The sequence below is a fragment of the Pseudopipra pipra genome, chromosome 2, assembly GCF_036250125.1.
Source record: "Pseudopipra pipra isolate bDixPip1 chromosome 2, bDixPip1.hap1, whole genome shotgun sequence".
Classification (NCBI taxonomy): Eukaryota; Metazoa; Chordata; class Aves; order Passeriformes; family Pipridae; genus Pseudopipra; species Pseudopipra pipra.
The window spans coordinates 108,986,645-108,999,908 of NC_087550.1; the positions used below are offsets into that span (position 1 = coordinate 108,986,645).

General features: G+C 33.1%; 1 protein-coding gene across 15 annotated transcripts in view; it reads right to left on the bottom strand.

The window, feature by feature from the left end:
• The window catches only part of DMD (dystrophin), a 1,059,271-nt gene that overhangs the window by 581,481 nt on the left and 464,526 nt on the right, over positions 1-13,264 (bottom strand). For all 15 annotated transcript variants that reach the window (XM_064646827.1, XM_064646820.1, XM_064646822.1 and 12 more), the window contains one exon: positions 5,928-6,122. In XM_064646827.1, coding sequence (XP_064502897.1) covers positions 5,928-6,122 — 195 coding nt within the window. The remainder of the gene's footprint in view (positions 1-5,927; positions 6,123-13,264) is intronic.

The following is a 13,264-nucleotide window of genomic DNA, read 5'->3' on the forward strand; positions in this document are numbered from 1 at the left end:
TAGAGAAGAGAAGAGAAGAGAAGAGAAGAGAAGAGAAAAGAAAAGAAAAGAAAAGAAAAGAGAAAGAAAAGAAAAGAAAGAAAAGAAAAAGAAAAGAAAAAGGAAAAGAAAAGAAAAGAAAAGAAAAGAAAAGAAAAGAAAAGAAAAGAAAAGAAAAGAAAAGAAAAGAAAAGAAAAGAAAAGAAAAAGAAAAGAAAGAAAAGAAAAAGAAAAGAAAAGAAAAGAAAAAAGAAGATAAAGTTACATTCCATAAAGACCCTTATGAGTATGATTAGAATGCACAGGTCTTGAGAAATGTGACTTACATTTAGCAGACTAAATGAATACTTATAAATAAAAAGGGAATGATAGATGTCTTCTCTCTGGGATGATTCACAATAAGGAACATGTTTCCTCCTTGTCAGCAATCCATCATGTAGAGTGAAAGCTGGCTGAGTCTGTCTCATTACTCAACAAACCTCATTTGACTTTCCCAGCATAATGCCTCACACTCAGCATTCCTTAATCAGGTCTACCTAAATCTTTGTTTTACACACTGAGGCCATGGATGATTCAGGTATTCCATGTTATTAATCTGAATATAAGAAATATCAGAAGACAAAAACATAAAATGACTCCAAATCTTCCAAGATTCCCTTGAATATAAAGGAGGAAGCACCTCCACAAAACCCCAGCAATGACCAAAAATTTGCATATTTAAAGAACAGGAGAAAATGTAATATGGAATTGAAATGTTAAAAGTTGCCAGGATTTACTTAAGCACTCAAACTGAGTAGCCTTCTTAGTAGGTCCTGAATATCACCTCAGCTACTCAAGAGGGCACTTATTCTGTTTGACATGTTTTAGAACGAAGAGTAATATCTGTGCATATGTATATTAAAATAATATGTTTTTTAACCAAGTAGATCAATTTTCTAAATATTTAAAATAGATTTAATACATCTATGTATTTCAGCATTGATAACATATCCCTTAATGTTTAAAGCTAGTGGTCTGTGAACAGGTGTTCACAGACAAAGCAAGATAATACAGCTGATGTTCTGTAAACAAGAATGTCCAAGAGAAAAAAAAAAGAGGGATCATGTATATATGTATATGCACATACCCATTTATCTCACACACATACCCCATCTTTCATGTTGAAGAGAATTGCTTCAAGCAGTTGGTTATCAACAATGCCTTGGGAGATTGTTGGGAGATTCTGTTAACATGGTTAACAGAACTGCACAAAGCTTTAATTTTTAAGAAAAAAAGAATAACAGAAAATCATTAGCAGCTGAAGTGACAGTAGCCTTTAGGGAATGATCCATCTCATTGCTCTTAAAAGAGAAATCTGAGTGCTAGAAACTTAAACACCAGTTCATTTCACTACATGGAATTTGTCTTAATCTGCCAGAAAAAGACAACTTTCTGTAAAAATTCAGTTCCTTGGCTATTTGTGTACGAATCTGTCACCAAGCACAGCGTTACTGACAGATCTATTTGGAGAGTGCATTTGAGCACACTCAGTTCTAAGTTATGGTTAATTGGGTTTTATTGAGCTGCAGCAGAAAATCACTCTGAATTTCACGTTATGTGATGTTTCTGGATAAGATTCACTTAATACACACCAAATACATACTCCAATGTGCAAAATTAAGAATACATTTTTTTAGTAATTTCAAACATTTGTAGAATAATGTTTTATACGCATAGCAGATTCATTACAATATTCCACACTTTTTGCACTAACATGAAACCCAGCAACAGCACACTTGTTACTGATCATGGATAACTGGAAAATTTCCAAAAATTAATTACAATTTTAAAATCTGTATGAGTTACAATATATGGTATGGGTATTAGTGGTTTAATAAACCATTTTGAATGGGTATATTAGCTGCCAGAATTATGGATGTGTAATGTGTACGGTAAAACCTCTATATTCTGAAACAAGTCACAGGAGAAAACTGTAAAAAGCCTGCTCTATCTGTCTTCTAAATGAAGAATTACCAAATCAAGGAAAAAAAAAGAGAAAAAATAAACCAGAACATTAAAATACCTATATTAAAAAAACAATGACAGAAAAGAACCCAATTTTTAATGAACAAAATAAAGACCATACAGGAAATACACAAAAAGATGAACTAGAAAAAGGATTGTTAGAGTGATTATGCAAGAAGTTACACATATAAGTAATCTCTTTTTCAAAGAGCCAGATGGTTTTCCATATTAAAACTATTACATCATTGAAAAATATTATAGCTAAATGTATAATCACGTTCTACAATAAGATATTCCCACCAAGATTAAGAATATTAAAAAAATATAAGAAGAAACACTAATATGTATGGGCCCTACTGCAGGTTTGCAGCATTAATAATACAGCAAGTAGCCTCAGAAAATAAGTTTTGAATCCATAGTTAATAGAATTAAGTAATGAATAGGCACGAATATGCCATGACTATGACAGTGACTTTCACCATGAAATTCTGCTAAGCACTTTCCCACGTATGGCTATAAATGCAAATTAGACTTCAATTCCAGGTATACTGTTTCACTTTAGCACACTTACTTTTGCTATGTGTTAGCAAACAGAAATACGTGTTTGTTTTAATTCTCTGGTTAATTAATGTATTTATTTCAGTGTATACATCTCTCACAAAACAATCTGGAGCTTGAGCAAGTCAAGTAGCTTGCATGAGATAATCAATACACAAGAAAACTTTCTCTTAGTATGAGTAATATAACCAGATTAGGTTGAACGTATGCAAATTTTTACATTCATTTAACATTTGAAACATCCATTGCAAGGGAGGATAATTAGCTAAATTCTGAAAGCACTTTTCCCCTGTATTTGTTCATGTAATGAAATCCATTGTAGTTACAATCAATTCTATATAGATAACTCAAAGATTGTGAATTCCATCAACATGAACATCATCAGTAGCACACAGAAGTACCATAACATTTGTGCTTATAACAAAAGTTGTCCTATCTTGACAGTATATCAGGCCAAATTCATTCACGTATTATTTAAATTTATTTAATTTATCATTTATGGTTCATCAATCTATGAACCATATTTTTCCATACAATCAACTTGAGTTTCATCTTTGACAGAACTGTAACATTTAAAATGTTTTGTTAAATACTGTAAATACAGTGGTGAAGACAAACTGAGGTACTGTATGTCCTAATACATAAACAGCTTGTAATAGGATAGTGAAAACATTGCAATGCTGGCTTTATGAGATAAAGTGATGAGACTTGGTTTCTCTGATTTTTCTACTCCCTAAAGCTTAAAATGAAGAGAACAACATTCCTGAGTTTCAGCAGATTTACTAAATGTGCTCATAAAAGCATCACAATTTACTAAAAATTAGAACCTACCAAGTTTCTGCTATAAGATCTCACATTTTACTATTTTACATGCCTTTGATATAAAATGTCAGTGTTTGAATTATCTATGACATTTAATATTAGCAATTTTTAATTTGTATTCGATATTTATCCCATTTGATAATGAGCAATCATTTTTACTTTGGAGAAAAATATTAAATGCTGTTACCACTGATTCTTGTAAATAACCTTATTTTTCCTTTTAAGGATTAATTAAAATGGATTCTTTCTGAATGAGAGTGAAAAAAATCAAAAGCTCAGTTTTAAAACACAGAGCTATTTATGACAGTTCTGTAATTTGATTCATGCAAATCTGTCAGGAAAAAAAATCAACCACAATTTAATTTCAAACCTTTCCCAACCAGCTGCTGAACAATTTATGCACTACTTTTCTATTTTTACTGCAGGATAATGACAATGATGGATGCTTTTCCTCGGAAATAAATATTCATTAAGCAGGCTCAGATCAAAACTATATCCTTCCGAAAGCCCATGAATGTGCAAGACCCATTTGCTTCTTCTAAGAGATTTATCTGGGAGGAAGATGGAACTGTGCCCACAAATGCATCTCATAACAATTTAATAGTTCAGTTAAATTAAGCCTATGGCAGTAGTTACTTGTAACCTCAGTAATCAATATTATTAAAGTTGGTGTCAACCCTAATAATACCAAATATATGTGGGTGAACAACAGATTAGTTATGGATATAAATCAGATAAAGCTAGCCCAAATGTAAAGCATTGAGAAGAACTAACAGGAAGTCAGCTGCCAGTAAACTGCTTGAGTTAGGTCACTGTTTCTCCATCCAATCGACTGAGTTAGGTCACTGTTTCTCCATCCAATCTATTAGGGAACGTAGGTTCGTCAATAAGGACCAAGTAGGGGCTCATTAGCCATGATTTGCATGGTCTATGAGCTTTCTTGTGCAGAAGCTATTGTTTAAAATGAAAAATTATAATAGAACTGGCATGCTGGGTGTTTCAATACTCAGAGTTACTTTAATCTACTGGTACTAAATCAGAAGTGGTAAAAGAAATGCCCTACTGTTATTTCACACCACCCTATTATCAGTTAATGCTTCCTTTGATCCAGACTTCACCGTTATGTTTCACTACACATACTGTACTGCCCTGCTAGGAAACTGAGAACACCCTAATTTTCAAGGGCTAATAAGAATATTTGTGTGTGTGTGCATGTGACTCTATACAGAGGCGTAAAATGTGTAAGATCTATGAACGTATAAGATTTATAAATAGATGGGATTTTACAGAAGCTAATAGTAGCACATGGATGTGGTTTTATTACATTTCCTCTGATGTGGAATGAGATAAATGGGCTTCTACAGAGGAAAATCCAGAAAACTCAGCTAGAGGCACTGCCCTGATTCTCCCTCTAAGGTTCTTTCTTATAGCTGACTGCAGGCAAATTCCAGCCTCTTTAGGCTAATGTTTACTTTTTATAAAAACTTTTCCTTCCCAAAATAATCACAGAAAAATGGAAATGTAGTCTTCTCTTCATGCTGGATGACAATTTGGAATTGCTGTAATTATATGCAGCACTTGAGCATGATTTTTTACAAGGCTTTCCTCATACAAACATTATTCTGCAAGAGCTGATAACTCATTCATCTACTTAGGCTTACAACTTTAATCTTACTCTCTTCTTATGTCAATTCTGTGTTGGAAAAATTCCACCAATTTCAAGGGATTTCAGCATTGCAAGCACTGAAGAAACCAAACAGTAATATTTAAAGTCATACTAACAATACTGAATTAGCTTTTTCTTAACTACATTATCTACCTATCGGACAATATTCTCTTTTTAGCTAGTTAAATTATAATAACTACACAGAGTACAGACCCAATAAGACTTCAAGCTTTGATCTAACATGGAATGCAACAGCTAAATCTTACTTGGTTTTGTTCCTGTTTCAATAGAAATAATTTTTAAAATCTTACACCAAAATAAAACAGCCAAGATTGGGTGTGGACAGGGTTACTTACTAATTACTTTAACTTACCAATCATAGAATCATAAAATCATTTAGGCTGGCAAAGATCTAAATCAATACCAACCATTAACCCTGCACTGCCAAGTTTGCCACTGAGCCATGTCTCTAAGAGCCACATCTACACATCTTCTAAATACCCCTAGAGATGGTGATGGATTTCCCTGGGCAGCCTGTTCCAATGTCTAACAACTGTTTTGGTGAAGAAATTTTTTCTATTTAAACAAACAAATCTTTAACTACAAATTCTCTCTTTAAATATACAACTGTCCCTCTCCATCCTTTCTCTCCCATTCAAGGACGTACTTTGCAGATACCCTAATGCTCTTGTCCTCCAAACAGAGGTGAAAGAGATAAAAATAAATAAATACTTCAGTGTTCTTATTTTGCACCAATGGGCTCTTCTGTATAAACATTCATATATGCACATATCACAGAGAGGGTCTTAGCACTTGGAAAACAGATGTCTCAGAATGAGTGCAGGCTGCCCAAAAATTATGGAATCCAATCATTGTTAAGAAAATCTTTCTATCTTACCTTGAGACACTCTTCTTGTTTGAAGAGATCCTCACAATCCTTAGCCTGCAGAACAGGAGAATTAAGGCGCTCTTCTACTTCGGACAAGGCTTGCAGAAGGTGAAGAATCTCTGCCAGGTATGTAGAAGGCACATGAGTGGTTTCCACAGTCATAGTTTCAGTCATCACAAAAGTTGTATCTTCACGAACTGTTTGCTAGTATAGATATACAACAGAATGCTTCCTTTAGTTTCTTAACACTAGACAAACTTACAACTTAATGCAATTTCCAGTTTGCAACCCAGAAACAATCAAAAGTAACTTCCAACGACAAATGAAGGGAATATTTGAGGTTTCTGGCACAGATAACTCATACTCCACTGGTCTATATGAAATGGCAGATACTGAAATTAATCCATGCAAAAGTGTACAAACTTTTCTTCTCCTACTCTCCAAAAAATGAAGATAGGAAACACAAGAGTATCCTGAGATTATGGTGTTATTGAGATTTTAGTGCTAGCCCTTTAATTTTAAATCATCACACCTTTTTAAAAAACTGTCCTTCATTATAGAAATTCCATGCATGCCACATCTAGAATACTAAATCATTTCAAGGTGTCAATTAAATAATGATTTGTGTAATAGACACAATTCCTTAAATTGCAACACAAACCAACTATGTCGACTCTACACTTTCAACATTATTCTAAAACCTTTCTCTTTAAAGTAGCAAGTATAAATTGGAATTCTGTGATTTGAAACATATTTAATGCATTAATATTTCTAAAAAAAACCCAAAAAACCCCACCCAAAACCAAAACCAGCAAGACACCTCTTCAGGAATCTGGGAATTTTTTGTTTTGTTTTGTTTTTAATCTGGAAAAATATGAAATAGACACCCTATTCTGAAAGCACATGCATACACCAAATGTAAGGACATCCCAGAATGTTTTAGTTCCAAGAAAACTTTTTACCTATGGCATTTGGAAACATATTGACATAAAAGGTAACAAAAAAGTGGCTGTTTATGTAAATTCTCTATATTTCTGATTTGATATGCTAATGCATCATAGATAAAAAAGTAATACTAAAAGTGTATTTTGGAGCAGGGAGATCTGTGATAGCTTCTTTTAGGTAAACCCCAAACCCTGGATCATCTGCATGTCTGTTAGAAAAGTCAAAATTTAAGATATCAATTATTTGTGGTTTGGTAAGCACAAGATAGTTTTGTCACATCACAGAGGATTCCTAGTGTGGGACCAAGATCCTTTGTGTTTGATGTCTGTCTTCTCAAAAATGTGAGCTTTACTTATTGAGGATCTAAAAGAACATTTAAAAGTAAATGTTGGTAGACTTCCAAAAATTATATTATTTAGATGCTCCAGTCCTTACTGATAATCATGGATTTTGGAGCCATATATGTGAAAGATACTGGATCAATGGTCCTGAAGAAAACAATATCACTAGCTGGCTACACAGTATGCAAAAGAAAACAAATACAAGCACACACTACCTCAGCAAGGTGTCTCATTTTAATTCATGACATATTTCTCTCTTCAGTTACAGAGCTGAGTCATCTGGTTCTTAAATTTTTTTAGAGTCTTAAAATATGCATATGCACACTCTAGAAGATGTATGCATATCAGATATAAGGCCCATAAAGCTATCTGTAGACTTGTCTTATTCTGCTCCATTTCTTATGCAAATTTAATTGCTTTGCTTACACTTTTCTCACTAAATGACTTTTCTCAGTACATCTGCTAACACTGAAACCTCTCTAATTAACATACTCCTGCTATAATTTTTATTATTTAAAATAAATTTCTTTAAAAAATTGTGTTTGCCCCCCATATGTTTCAGGAATCACATGCTCTGCAAAAATAACAGTTTATTCCAGTAAAGCTAAAGAAAAAGCTGTCCCAGTTGATTAGAAAATTGGAGAATTTTGACAGGCCACTGAGGCCTTTATGCAGCAATATATTTTAATTCCTCAAGACTAACTGTGACAGTCCTAAATGTAGCAAAGACCTTCAGACCCATATAAGGAACATTTAACTATAATTTTATTTTTATGTTCGACTGAGAAGACAGACTATTTCTATTCACAGTAATGCGAAGAGTATGCTAGGTGTGCAAGGTTATTCACTCAAAAAGAGGTCACATGAATATGTAAAGTGACACACAAAATATGATTTGTTTCTATAGTTTTATTAGATTAATCTATATTTTCAACCCAAATTTAGGCTAATAACTATGTATTTAGTCATTTGTACACATGTATATGTGTGTACATAAAACCTCTGCCTTCTTGCTCTAGACAATTCCTGAAACTACACAAAAGTCAAGCTGAAATTTGACGTGTGAGCAGTTCATGGATATCATGTTTAATTATTTATAGTGGCAAAATTCAGTATCTTTTAATCACCATTACAAAGAAAAATGGGCTGTATGTTACCATATATTCACACTGTCTTTACAGGAAAATTTACATTCCTATTTCTCACAGCTGGATGATTACTTGTATAGTTCTACAATTTTTTATATTGTGCAGATAAACTGGAAAGTACTACCAGATAAATAAATAAATAAATAAGTTGATATTTAAAAGTGGAGGCCTATCAGAACCTGCCCTCATGTTTTGCTACATTATTTATTACCTTATTCTAAAAAAAGTCACAGTCAAAATTAATTAGTTTCTGAATACTATTTGAATGAAAGAGTTGAAAATGTGATGCTACTTGAGAAATTAGGGATTAAGTATCTTTGATTTTAATGGGGTTTTCAACAGGTCACAGGTGTTTCTTTCCCTCTGTCTTTCCTTCATTGACAGTAGAATGATAGAACTCAAGGCAGAAGTTGGCATATGGCAGTAAGGAATAGAGGGTAGGCATATCAGAACTAATTTTAATCAGCAAAGAAAGGGAAACATTTAATCTTGTCCCTGTGTTTTCTGGAATTGTCTTATCATAGAAGATACAATCCTATATTCTTGACAAGCATATTTATTAGAAATGTGAAGCTGAAACTGAATCATATCCCAATACTGTAATGTAATTGAATCATATCCCAACATAAACCCAACATTGAGAAAAAAATTGCAAAAGGAGATCGTAGCAGCTGGGAGCCACTACTATTAAAAATAATAATAATGCAGTAAAGATATATGCAATTGCTAATGCCAAAATTGCCCCTAAGAACTGTGATAAGTTAAGATTTTATAAGGATTAAAAATGAATAAGAAAATGGAGATTAAAGTTTTATATAACTTTTTAAAAATGGGTTTGAGTAAGTTGAATCTGATAAAGTGACGGAATGCCTTACAGAGTTACTTAAAAATACTTAAACCAAAATAATATTAAAAATGTATAATACAAATAAACTGTTAAAAGTGATTGGTAAATGCTAGGTAAATGGTCATTTCCTATATTACTATTTCTTTAAAATAAAATTTTAGTGATAATAATTTATTTTCTATTTTTCTTTGATTATCAGTGATAAGACAGCTGTGCAAATTATTTATAGTCTCTGAAAAAAAACAGCTTATTTTGGGTAAAGTGTGACTTTTCAGGCATTGCTTTTTACCAAGCATTATCAACTCTGGAACAGTAAACTGAATTTTCTTCCCCATCATTACATTTTTTTAATTAAGGGTCAGGATCTTTCCATAAATATGACTCTACCTACACTGATTTTATTGATAGCTATCATGTCCTACCAGGTGCAACAGAAACACAAGAAGTAAATTCATGAACTTGCCCCTATAGAGAAGGCCAATAAGCAAAAGCAAAACAAGCCAACCAAACAAAACAGCAAGAAAAAAAATAGCAAAAAAGTAGTACAGAAATAATGCAGGGTTTGCCACAAATTCATACATCTTCTCCAAACAAACACCTGTGATCATTATTGCCTACATCTAGCACAGTATCACCTGGAATTGTGTTAAGCATCAGACTTAACTAGCCTTGGAAAATTCTTTTAATTTCCTTTTAACAGTGGGAAACTGGGTGTTAAAGCAAATTTCACTGGTCTCAGTACATCCATTTCTTTACTCTTCCTGCAGAGGGAATAATCCCAACATCACTTTCGCTGTTCAGGAATTTACACCCAGAAATTCTCCAACTTTTTTGCGTAAGATCCTGACAACTGTTCCATTTTGGGTCCCTTCTTATGACAGGCCTTCAAACTCATAGAGACCTTACTGTCTGTGCTTTTGATTGAATAACTTCACACAAACAGAACACGTGGGAGGAGTAAAGCGGCAAAACACTCCCATCAATGCTACTGTACCACAACACTGCTCCTAGCAGCATCCTGGTGAGAAGCTCAGGAAAAACAAACAAATGTGCCTCTTCCTGAAGTGAAACACTTGAGAAAGTATTCTTTACAGGCAGCTCTGAGGTATATGAGCATGTAAAAAGCCAGTGATCTGTCTAGAATAAATAAAGGGGTGCTACATATGAGAAAAAAAGAAGCAGACAGCGGACACCTTCTGGACAAGGGCAGTGATACCTCAAAGAGTCCAATAAACTTTGGAACAGTTGCTTTTTAAAGCAAACTGTGAGCCACATGGTATTTTGCTAGCCCATGTTTACCATCAAATAAAGAATTAAACACACAAAAGTATGATAAAATGCTGTCAGAGATCAATAAAACCACTTTCAAGTACATGTTTATAAACAAGCTTTTATTCATCCGTTCCTACGCCAACTGTGAGTGGTGATGTCAGCTAACATTTAGAAAAATAAATTCTGTCTTCCATGCTGCTAGCATATCTTACCTGTAAGTGTGTATATATGTAGGAAGAAGATCAAAATTATACTGCTAATATGGAATCTTCAAAATTAGATTGGATGTCCTTAGTCAATCACAAACAAATTATCTATCAGTACAAGAAGAAGCATCTCTTTCAAGTACAGAGAGACTGAAATCCTAAATACAGGATTACAAATGTATAAATTCCTTAATTTATACATTCCGTGAAGGCAAGGTCTTAAAATGCACTTGGCAGCAATAAAATCTACTTAAATATAAAAAAAAATTTCATCTTTTCAAGTAAGAATGTAAATATTCTCACAGATATATGATTTTTCTAGTGATGGATGGTTGCAGTCTACAAAATCCTGCACGTTGCAACACTCAAACCATTTAGTTTAATGCTTGTATCTCATTTCATCTGTGAGTTATACAAAAAATAGAAACTTTAAAAATACACATGACTATTTTCAGCACTGTTCTTGGACAGAAAGTGCTTTATGTCTTCACAACACTTCACTGCTAAGGCATACCTTAGCGGTTGAAAAATGCTGCAGTTTTTATTCTATGATAAACTGAATCTTTTTGATCCATACATAAAATTAAATAAAGCCAGTTAAAATGAAGTTATTCCTAATAATAGCACAAACTAGAAAACATTTCAGTAAACTTTAGATTCTAGAAATAGAAATAGAAAATTGAAGGCTTTGATTTTGAAAACTATCAATCAACAGGCATCAACCAACCTGAAATTATTTCCACTTATATTGTTTTATTTATCAACTTCAAAACTTGACTGAAATGTGACAGTTTTCTCCATAAGAAAAGGTCTCTTCTGTGCACATATAAGCTTAAATTATGGGACATCTCCCAAAACCTCAGACAGTCGTGCTACAGTCTGATCAGTGTATTATTTTCACATTTAGATGGAGTGGGGAGGAAGAGAGAAAGATAGAGACAAAAGCTATAATTTAAGACATTAATTCCAGAGTATCCATAGTTCTTTGGGTTTTTTTGTTTTTCTTACCGCAGGGTAAGAAAAACATGTAGAGTTTAAAAACTATGGTAGAGCATTTTGGTGCCATAGGCAGTTCTTTGTGTTCCTAATGTCCTCGTGCCTTTAGAGCTCTCCAAGATATCAAATACACTTGGTCAAGCAGTAAAATGAACACCTTTGGCAATCCCTTCTTCAGTTGCTTAACAATACATTTGTTTTATCCTGGCTTAGATAACTGCCTCTAAATATGGACTGTCCTCAGGCTGAGGTTGTGCTGCACACTGAACTTAGCTGCAGCTTATTTGAAAATCTGCACATCTCTCCTTACTAAAGACCCGCTAATATTCCCAGAAATAAGAGACTTAAGCTGAATTGGAAATTGTAGCAGTTCTGCTGTTAACTTTTAACTTGACAACTTCCATTTGTATCTACTTGTTAAGCAAAGAGAAAAAGAAATTTATTTGAACTATGATGAGACTGGCCTATAAGACTCTTATATATGTGATAGAAGTAATTTTTTTTCAGAAAATAAAAGAAAAAATAAAAACAGAGCACTGTGTATCTTATGCCAAAGCTGTAATGTTATCATGTCCTGAAGAAAGTAGCTTTATGGCATTATTGACTAATTGTAACTACTGGGATTTAGAAAGTGTCTCTTGTTTTAAAATAAATTGTGCATATACCTTAAGTACTTCTGATGAAGACTGCATATGTTAATCTTAGCAATTGCATTACAGCAAAACTGACAAAGAAATCTGTATGTCTGTCATGAGGCTTTAAAAAAGGTATTTGCAACATAGGAATTATTAAATTCATTAAAGATTATACATCATAAGCATTTACCAAACACTGCTCAGATCACATACAGTCACTAGCATTTTGGGGGGAGATAAGCCTTTAGCTCCTTTAACTACCAGTGAGTCAGAAGAGATAGCCATTATCAGTACTAGAAATCAGTAAATAAGGAAATACTTAGGTAGTCACATTTCGGAATGAAAAAAGTCAGAACACATTGCAAAAGCTACATCCTAGGCTGGTTCTCAAAAGGTATTTTAAAATAGTATTTAGAATTTTAAAAGGCTTTCACTGGAAAATATTTTTCTAATTGATTTATATGTGTTACCTTCTGGTAGACAAAGCACATTTAAAAGTTTTTTGAATGTGATAAGCTCTAGAGATGAAACAGTGAATATAGTGACAGAACTGTCTTCTACACAATATGCAGGAAGTTAGCCTTATTAAGAACAGATTTTGGTCAATGCCAACTATTTAATGGCTGATTTATTAAGATGAGAGAAGTACATAACCTTAGACGGCATTTATGTGTGAAGCTTTAGGGTTGTCTTGAATAATAGTATGTGTAACTCTACTGACTGATCACCATGAACTCATTTATGTTAAATAAAGCTGAGATATGTTAGAATACAGTCTATTGATATCTAAATTGACTAAACCATTTTGAAACTGATTTTTGATGTTAGCTTTCCAGTTATTTATGCAAACTACATCTGTTAGATAATGTTGACATAATTTAGAAAATAAACTGAAAATAACATTAAAGTACGACATTTGTGATGAATGCTAACAGCTTCAAAGTGCAAAGCTGACA